The 9,949-nt window shown below is 43.7% G+C and overlaps 1 protein-coding gene across 1 annotated transcript; it reads right to left on the bottom strand.

Annotated features, from left to right (window-relative positions):
- Nucleotides 1-493: 493 nt before the first annotated feature.
- On the bottom strand, nt 494-3,293 carry LOC140839008 (uncharacterized). Its single transcript, XM_073205634.1, has 4 exons — nt 2,186-3,293; nt 1,618-2,116; nt 673-777; nt 494-554 (listed from the first exon to the last, which is right to left on the bottom strand). The coding sequence occupies exons 1-4, from the start codon at nt 3,291-3,293 to the stop codon at nt 494-496; spliced, it is 1,773 nt and encodes a 590-aa protein (XP_073061735.1).
- Nucleotides 3,294-9,949: the final 6,656 nt, after the last annotated feature.

The following is a 9,949-nucleotide window of genomic DNA, read 5'->3' as shown; positions in this document are numbered from 1 at the left end:
TCCTTATACATTTGCATGCTTCCAGGGTGGATACTCAACTTACTCCTATGAACTTGAGATAAAATCTCGTCTCTCAATTTAGAATCTTCTGGAACTACGATTCTTCCTGACAGACACAAGGTTCCATCTGTTTGGAACGCAAAGCCAGATGTGTTGTCTCCGTTAGCTAACCTTGCTAACTTTTCCACCTTCGGATCAGAAAACTGAGCTTCTCTGATTTTGGAATACAACATCGGTTCAGATAAAATGCTCGTTACTCGAATGTGTTCCATTCCTTTCTTATGACGGAAGTGAAATCCCAGAGAACAACAATCTTGGATTACACTTGATATGAAACTTGTCTGAAGTGATGATAACCTCACCTTGTGACTAAGAGCATCAGCTGTAAGATTCGCTGATCCTGGATGATACTTGATTTCGCAATCATAATCTTTTAAAAAATCCATCCATCTTCTTTGACGCATATTCAACTCTGCTTGAGTGAAGATATAATTCAAACTCGTGTGATCTGTAAAAATCTCAAATCTCTCTCCGTAGAGATAATATCGCCAAATCTTCAAAGCAAACATAATTGCTGCCAATTCCAGATCATGAACTGGATAATTCTCTTCATGCTTCTTCAACTGCCTGGATGCATATGCAATCACATGACCATTCTGAGTTAAAACGTACCCAAGTCCTTGAAGTGATGCGTCAGTGTACACAATGTACCCTCCTGATCCAGATGGCAGAGCTAAAACTGGTGCAGTTGTCAAACGTTGACGCAGTTCATTGAAACTATTTTCACAATCATGAGTCCATTCGAACTGCACATTCTTACAGGTCAGTTGAGTCAATGGTTTGGCAATCTGAGAAAATCCTGAAATGAATCTCCGGTAATAACCTGCCAAACCCAGAAAACTTCTTATCTCTTGAGCTGATTCCGGTCGTGCCCAACTCAACACTGCTTCGATCTTGCTAGGATCCACTGATATCCCATCTTTGGATATAACATGTCCCAAGAAGACAACTCTGTCGAGCCAAAACTCGCACTTGTTCAACTTAGCATACAGTTGGTGATTCCTTAAGGTTAGCAACACAATCCTTAAATTTTGTGCATGCTCTTCAAGGCTACGAGAGTATACCAATATGTCATCAATAAAGACAATGACAAACTTGTCAAGATACTCCTGGAATACTCGGTTCATCAAATCCATAAATACTGCTGGAGCATTCGTCAAACCAAACGACATCACTAGAAACTCGTAATGTCCATACCTTGTTCGAAATGCAGTCTTAGGGATATCACGTTGATGAACTCGAAGTTGATGATATCCAGACCGTAAATCGATCTTCGAGTACACTGAAGCCCCTTGCAGTTGATCAAACAAATCATCAATCCGTGGTAACGGATATTTATTCTTGACTGTTACTCGGTTCAACTGCCGATAATCTATGCAAAGCCGCATAGACCCATCCTTCTTTTTAACGAACAACACTGGTGCTCCCCAAGGAGACACACTGGGTCTAATGTACCCTTTGTCAAGAAGATCTTGTAACTGTTGTTTCAACTCTTTCATCTCTGTTGGTGCCAATCTATAAGGCGCTCTGGAGATAGGTGCGGTTCCTGGTACCAACTCTATCTCCGCTTCCACTTCCCTCTCTGGAGAAAATCCAGGAATTTCATCGGGGAAAACATCAGGAAATTCATCGACAACTGGAATGTTCTTCACGTCGATTACATCCTTTGATACGTCAATAGCATAAATGAGGTATCCTTCTCCTCCTTTTGCTAAAGTCCGTTGTGCCTTTACAGCAGACACTACTGGCATTGGAGGTCGAGCTCCCTCACCAAAGAAGAACCAATTCTCGTCTCCTTCTGGACGAAACTGAACGAGACGTTGATAACAATCTACCGTCGCTCTATACTTAGTCAATAGGTCGATTCCCATAATACAATCGAAATCTTCCATAGCCAATATCATCAAATTGGCAGACAAGTAATTTCCCTCAAACTCTATCAAACAGTCTACTACAAGTCGCTTAGCTAAAACCTCTTGTCCCATCGGTGTAGACACCGACAACAAAACATCTAATGACACGTAGGGTAGTTTATGCTTCTTAACAAACATTGATGCTATGAATGAATGCGATGCCCCAGTATCAATCAATACATATGCAAGAATACCACATAAAAGAAAATTACCTGCAATGACTCTCTCGTTATGCTCCTCAGCTTGCTCTTGGTTTAAGGCAAACACTTGCCCCTGAACTCGTGGGCGTTGCTGAGATCCTTGTGACATTCCTCCACGACGAGAACCTTGAGCAGGAAAACCTTTCTGTTGAACAGTGGCCTCAGACTGTTTTCCACTATAAGACCCTGTCATAGAACCTCTGCCTCCACTCTGATTCTCCAAATTAGGGCAATCCCTCTTCATGTGTCCAAAACCACCACAATTGAAACATGCACCTGTTGCTCTTCGACAATTCTCCGTCGGGTGATTACCTCTGCAGTGGCCACATTGCATCTTTTTCCTGCCAAAGCTGTGAACCCCTCCAGAACCGGAAGAAGAAGAAGATACAGACTTCTTGAAAGACTGATCCCTTGGTCCCAACGAACTAGAACTTTTGCTAGCTTGCATAGCCTTCCTCCTAGCAATACTGATCTCGGCTTGACGACAACGATTCACTAATCCTTCGTACGAAGTAGGATCATCACAAACAGAAACCCGATCAAAAATCTCCTGGTTCAAACCATTCAAAAAGTGAGAATATTTTGCTGCAGAATTCTCACTGATGTGAGGAGCGTACGACAACAGATCCGTAAAACGCTTCTGATAATCCTCAATGTTCGAATCTCCTTGCTTAATGGTCAACAGTTCCATCTCCTTCGCCTGACGAAGAGCTGGCGGAAAGTGATGATTGATGAAGGCCTGACGGAAATGTTCCCAACGAATCCGCCCATGCTGCTGAACTAGAATGGCAGAAATAGGTTTCCACCATTTCCGAGCTTTTCCTTGGATCATGAAATCAGTTACCTCCATCTTCTCATCCTCGTCATAGTGCAACACTCGAAAACACTGCTCCATGATATCGACCCAAGCTTCAGCAACATCAGCATTCTCGTCTCCGGTCAACGGTGGAGGTCCAATCTTCATGAAATCCATAATGTTGACACGGTTCCTACGTCTCCTTTCATCATGATCTCGGTGACGCCTTCCGCCACGATCTCTACGACGATGTTCTCGGCCAGCCTCATCGTCGCCATAACGGTCATGTCCCACACTACCGTGACTGCTTCCATCTCCTGACATCTGAAAGGAAACTAAAATCAACCTCTAAATCCTCAAAACAAAATTACTAATGTCCCAAAAATCTTTCCATGCTCTGATACCACCAAATGTAGCACCCTTACCCGAGCCACTACTAAACATACTAATAAAAATGCAACATTAAACTTAATACCAACAATTAAACAGCGGAAACCAAATACTTAATCATCTTACAACCCAAATGAAAACAAAACAATAAATGCAGTCTTAAACATTAATACAACCATAACAAATACATGATTCTAAACGTGAAAACGATAAACCACAGAAAACCTCCACTGGATCACCACCGAAAACCCAACTGCTCTAACCATTGCCCTGGTCGTCCGAACCGTCCAACCTAAGACCTGCCCCGTGGAATGGGGTGCCCAAGATGAAAACAAGGACGTGAGCGACAATCGCCCAATACGAGAATGTACGAGTATACAACCTGATATGATGCATGCAAAATGCAATATGCTCGGATATCAAGGATCAAGTCAAGAATCTCATGCTCACTCTAGAGGCGCCTGAGTGTAGTCTCTGATCTGCCCTAGGAATTTTTTGGCTCCCACACTCATCATCAAGACGTGGACCTGCAATGTCCAGGTCATCAGGGCCCGCGGGTCCCGTCGGACACTGTAGCTCTCGATGTCCCATCGTCCACAATACAGAATAGGGCTGAGCGGCCCCAAAAAACGAGGTATATCTCAAAAGATATCAGGCTCAACATGATATGTCATGCATAATATGCCAAAGCAGTAAAACATGTATCATGCAACAGATAAATATGCAGCATATAAGTGTGTATACTACGCTTGGATATCTCAGTCAGTACATCACGTACCTCACTAAAACAATCTGACAGAAAGCTCTGAACCTAGACAATACCAACATAAAGAAATCACTAACAAACCAGATCAAACATGCTACAAGTTCTCCCTAATGATCCTTAAATCACTATCTAAGGATTTAGGATTATACCTGCGTCCGTCGTCAGCCCGCTGATGATGTCTCGATCTCAGTACACCGACCCTCCTCGAGTCGACACTAGCTCCGAAACTTCCCGACACCAAAGTGCCCTAGAAACTGGCTAGAAAACCTAAGGTACAACTAGAACTCTCTCTGAAGAATGCGGTGAAAGAAACAAAAGAATCGGCTTCCATTTATAAGCTGCATCCGGACTATTTCAGAAAATCTGAACCAATCTTATCTGCCACGTGTCAGAATCTCATTGGTCTAGTTGGATTTCTCGATATAATGTAATCCGAAGTAGGTCGGGTTATCCATTCAAAATTCGGTGGATACCAACAGCTTAATCACGAATTATCAATTCCTTAAAACTTAATTAACAACTCATTAATTATCTCTTAATTAATATTTCATTCAAAACAAATATTCGGGTCATTACACTACCGACCCTCAAAAAGGGCAAGGGAATGTCCCGATCCCAGAGACAGAAGAAGGGGGAGTCAACCCTAGAACGAACAGTACACTCCCCCGGAGCAAAATCAGCCTGGACCTAATCAACAGAAATGTCCCACCCCTACCCCCTCGAGGAACTATAAACATGATATCAGGGGACCCACTGACGAGGATTCCAATCGATCCAGAAAGACAAATAGCAGAAGATTAATGAATGTGGAAATCAATAGGGAAAAACCAAGGCCATGACCTCTTATATCGTTCGGGCCAGAAGACCTGACCGGATTGTCCGACCCTCACAATGATGCATTAGTCATCCGAGAAATGATAGCTAATTATGAAGTGGCTCGGATATTTGTCGATTCTAAAAGCTCGGTGAACGTACGTTTTCAAGAAACTATGGATCAGATAGACTTAGAAGAATACAAAGTTTAGCCAGTATCAATGTCATTGTTCGGATTTACTAAACATGCCTTCCGACCCATCGGCATGATGAACTTAGCCCCCACACTCGGGGAGGCTCATACAAGGAAAACAAGGATTATAAGTTCCATAATTGTGGACGCCCCCTCGGCGTATAATGCCATCCTAGGTCGACCATCCATGAATGCCTTCACGGCGGTCGCTTTAGTTCTACATTAGAAGATCAAATTCCCAGTTGGCGCGGAGGTCGGAGAAGTAAAAGGAGATCAAAATTAGCACGGAAATGCTATGTGAGAGAGGTGCGGGTTGAATAGAAGGCCACCAAAATTGAGAACCCGAGCTGACCAAGCCCTCTGGAGCGCGATCATCTAAACTTGATAGAAGACACCGCCCCAATGACCTCGGAGGAAGAATGTTAAGAAATTATCATCTTCTCCCGGTAGGGGCGGTCAAAATAGTGAAAACACTGGAAGAGTCCTCGAAAAGTCAGGTAGTGACAAGCTTACAGGAAAACAAATACATCTTTGCTTCGTCCGTGACCGACCTCACAGGGGTCCAAAGAGAGGTAATGGAGCATAAGCTGAACATCTCAAAGGAGTTCCGAACCGTCATCCAAAAGAAGCGCCATTTCGGACCAGACAAAGATTCGCTCATTGAAGAACATGTGGAAGACCTGTTGAGAGCCAGGCACATCTAGGAAATACATTCGTTTTGGTACCCAAGGCCTCAGGAAAATGGTTGATGTGTGTCGACTTTTGTGATCTGAACAAAGATTACCTCAAGGACTGTTATCCTATGCCAAGGATAGATCAGTTGGTAGATTCCACATCGGGCATGAGTCGCTAAATTTCTTGGATACCTATCAGAGATACCATCAAATTCCAGTAGCAAAATAAGAATAAAACAAAGTGAGTTTTGTCACATCCACGGGAACTTATTGCTATTTCGTCATGCCATTCGTCCTTAAAAATGCCAGAGCTACTTATCAAAGGCTCATGGATCGGGTGTTCATTGGACAAATAGGGAAAAATATTAAAGTGTACGTGGACGATATCCTCGTTAAAACAAAGGTAGCCGAACATTTAATATCCAACATGGAACAGAATTTCCAGACACTTCACGATTACAAGCTCAAGTTCAACCCTAGCAAGTTCACACTAGGACCAGACTGGAAAATTCTTGGGCTACACGGTCATAAGGAGGGGAATTGAATCCAACCCCCAAAAAATCCAATCCCTGGCCACCATGGCCTCCTCCGGAACCTACAAGAGGTCCAATATTGACCGAAAGGATAGCCGCCCAGCTAGATTCATCGCTAGGTCGGCTGACCGAAGCTTCCTGCTCTTTAAAAGGCTCTGGAAAGCAAAAAATTTTGAGTGGAACGAGCAGAGTGAAGATGCCTTCTAGGAATTAAAAGCATATTTGAGAGAGCTGCATGTCCTCAACAAACCAGTCTGAGGGGAAGAGCTGCTAGTCTACTTGTCATTTACCTCCTGGGCAACCAGCTCGGTCCTAGTGAGAAGAAAGGGAACAGCTCATCAGCCGGTCTACTTTGTCATCATGCACTAGAGGGCCCGAGTTGAATTACACGACCCAAGAGAAATTAGCTCTGGCCCTGTTAATTAAAACCAGGAAATTAAATCCCTATTTCCTGTCACACCCCATAACCGTCCTCATCAACAACACCCTAAGCAGGATCGAAACACACCCGGACGCCTCAGAAAGGTTGATCAAGTGGGTTACCGAGCTCAGTGAATATGACATCGTATATGAACCCCGAAGAGCAATAAAGTGCAAGCCCTGGACGATTTCGTGGCAGAAACAATACAACTAGAAGAAGAGGAATAATGAAAAATTTTCATAGATGGATCTTCTTATCAGACAGGAAGTGGGGTCGGCGTTGTGCTTGTTTCCCCATGGGGAGAGGAGACTGGGATTTCAGTCAGGTTAGATTTCAGAGCGTCGAGTAATGAGCTGAGTATGAAGCACACCTCTTGGGACTCAAAGCAGCATGCAATTTGGGAGTTTCCCGAGCCATATTGTACTCAGATTCCCAATTGGCAATCCAAAAAAGTAATGGAAAACTTGAAGTAAACGGTGATAAAATGATCAAATATGTCCAGGTGTTAAATAAGGCCAAGGAAGGATTCTCCGAACTCATTTGGGAATTGATCCCTACGGCAAATAATGAGAAAGCAGATCGACTGGCCAAGCTGGCCAGTGCTTTACATCGGGAGACCGAGCCTGACCCAATTGTTCGAGAACTTGTCTCGCAACTCGAGAAGTTGGACGATATAATAGCCGAGGTGGAGGAAGGAGATTGGAGATACAACATCTACCAATATCTAAAGCATGGAAGGCTGCTCGGAGAAGAAAGAAAAGCAAGATAAATCAAAAGAAGGACGCTCTGATTCGTAATGATCGGGGACATCTTGTTCAAAATGTATTTTCCCGACCACTACTAAAGTACCTGGGAAAAGCATAAGCAATTAGCTTAGAGAAATACACGAAGGGTGCTGTAGAAATCATCTAGGAAGCATGGCCCTTGCCGGTAAAGCACGGCTGGCCGGATTCTTATGGTCGACTCTGAAAAAAGATGCTTCCATCTTGGTCAGAACTTGTCATAGCAATTAGAAACATGCCAACCTGAAAAAAGGCCGGGAGAACTCATGAAGGTGGTCGTCGCATCATGTCCTTTCGATCAGTGGGGCATGGACATCGTTGGGCATTTCCCAATGGGCTCGGGACAAATGAAGTTTCTGTTGGTTGCAATTGATTATTTTTCCAAATTTGTGGAGGCCGAGCCACTAGCCCGAATTAAAAGAAATGAAATCTTGAAATTCTTATGGAAAAATATCGTATCTCGATTCGGAATACCTCAAAAACTTGTTCTGATAATGGAATATAGTTATGCGGAGCAAAAGTCAGTGCCTGGTTTGAAGAAATGAAGATCCGACAAATATTCACCTTCGTGGCCTACCCCCAACATAATGCACAGGTTGAGGTCACCAACCGAACAATAGTGCAGGCGCTGAAGGCTCAGCTAGGGAAGGCTAAGGGTAGCTGGGCGGATGAACTCCCGAGCGTGCTCTAGTCGTATAAAACTATGACTCAGACTGCTATAAAGGAAACACCTAACATGGTATATGGAACGGAGGCAGTGCTACATGCCGAGATTGAGCAAGAAAGCGCTTGAGTTACAGGGTACAACTCGGACAATGATAACCTTCGGGCCATGGATTTGGACTTTGTGGAAGAAAAAAAGAAAGATCCAAGGCAAAGATGAATGCCTAGCACAAAAAGATGATCCGAGCTTGCAACAAAAGGGTCTACCCCGGGTTTTCAAAGAAGGGGAGCTAGTGATGAGGAAAATCCAGCACCACGGAGAAATGGGAAAGCTTGATCCGAAGTATGAACCTCCTTCAAAATAGTGGGAAGACCGGGATTGCACCCTATTATCTAGAGGATGCCGAAGGAAAGAAGGGTAAAAGACCTTGGAATTCCCAGCATGTGAAGAAATAATACGCTTAAAAAAGAGATAGAGCGTCCTGCGCATTTTTCACTTTTTTCATTTCAAGACTGTTTTAAACTAGTGGTATTTACACACATGCACACAAAGTCCACGAATGTGGCACACATCCATAGAGCCCGACCTCTGCTCGGCATTACACAAGCCCACAAATGTGGCATTCATACAAACAAAGTCCACGAATGTGGCACACATCCAAAGAGCCCGACCCTTGCTCGGCATTATGCAAGCCCACAAATGTGGCACACATCCAAAGAGCCCGACCCCTGCTCGGCATTACACAAGTCCACGAATGTAGCACTCATACAAGCGTAGTCCACGAATGTGGTACATTTCTAAAGGGCCTGGCCCCTGCTCGGCGTTACATAAGACCACGAATGTGGGTCTCATACAAGCCAAGTCCACGAATGTGGCGCAGTTCCAGAAGCTCGACCCCTGTTCCGAATGACTTGAATATGGTAATCATAAAAACAAAGACCACAAGTAAGACGCAAAAAAATTGGTTAAAGATTCAGGGACCCGGACGGCCATCCAGCTCGGGTTTTCATGTTCTTTACTTTATGTTCTTTACCTTAGCCAAAAAATTAGTTAAAGATTCAGGGGCCGGACGGCCATCCAGTCGGGTTTTCATGCTCTTAGCCAAAAAATGGGTCTCAATTCTAAGGTCCCGGACGACCATCCAGTTTGGTTTTATATTTGTTACGTGGCAAAAAAAAAGGTCTGAGTTTAAGGGCTCGGATGGCCATCCAGTTCAGGTTTTATATTTGTTACGTGGCCAAAATAATATTTTCATGTTTAAGGACCAAGACGGCCATCTAGTTCGGGTTTTATATTTGTTATGTGGCCAAAAAATTGGTTTCACATTTAAGGGCCCGAATGGCCATCCAGTTCGGGTTTTATATTTGTTACGTGGCTAAAAAATTGGTTTAGGGTTTAAGGGACCGAGGGCCATCCAGTTCGGGTTTTCATGTTTATTAGCCAAAAAATTGGTTAAAGATTCAGGGAGCCGGATGGCCATCCAGCTCGGGTTTTCATGTTCTTTACCTTAGCCAAAAAATTGGTTAAAGATTCAAGCATCCGGACGGCCATCCAGTTTGGGTTTTCATGTTCTTTACCTTAGCCAAAAAATCGGCCTCAAGGCTAAGGTGATTATGGGACCATCCAGTTCATTTTTTTTATGTTTATTACACGACCAAAAAAATTTTTGTTTACAAGTTGAGGGCTCGGACAACCATTGTAGTGACCCGTTCCAGAATCACCTACTAATCAAAAACTAAGCATG

The sequence above is a fragment of the Primulina eburnea genome, chromosome 8, assembly GCF_022965805.1.
Source record: "Primulina eburnea isolate SZY01 chromosome 8, ASM2296580v1, whole genome shotgun sequence".
Taxonomy (NCBI): domain Eukaryota; kingdom Viridiplantae; phylum Streptophyta; class Magnoliopsida; order Lamiales; family Gesneriaceae; genus Primulina; species Primulina eburnea.
This window is presented reverse-complemented; position numbering and strand designations above follow the sequence as displayed.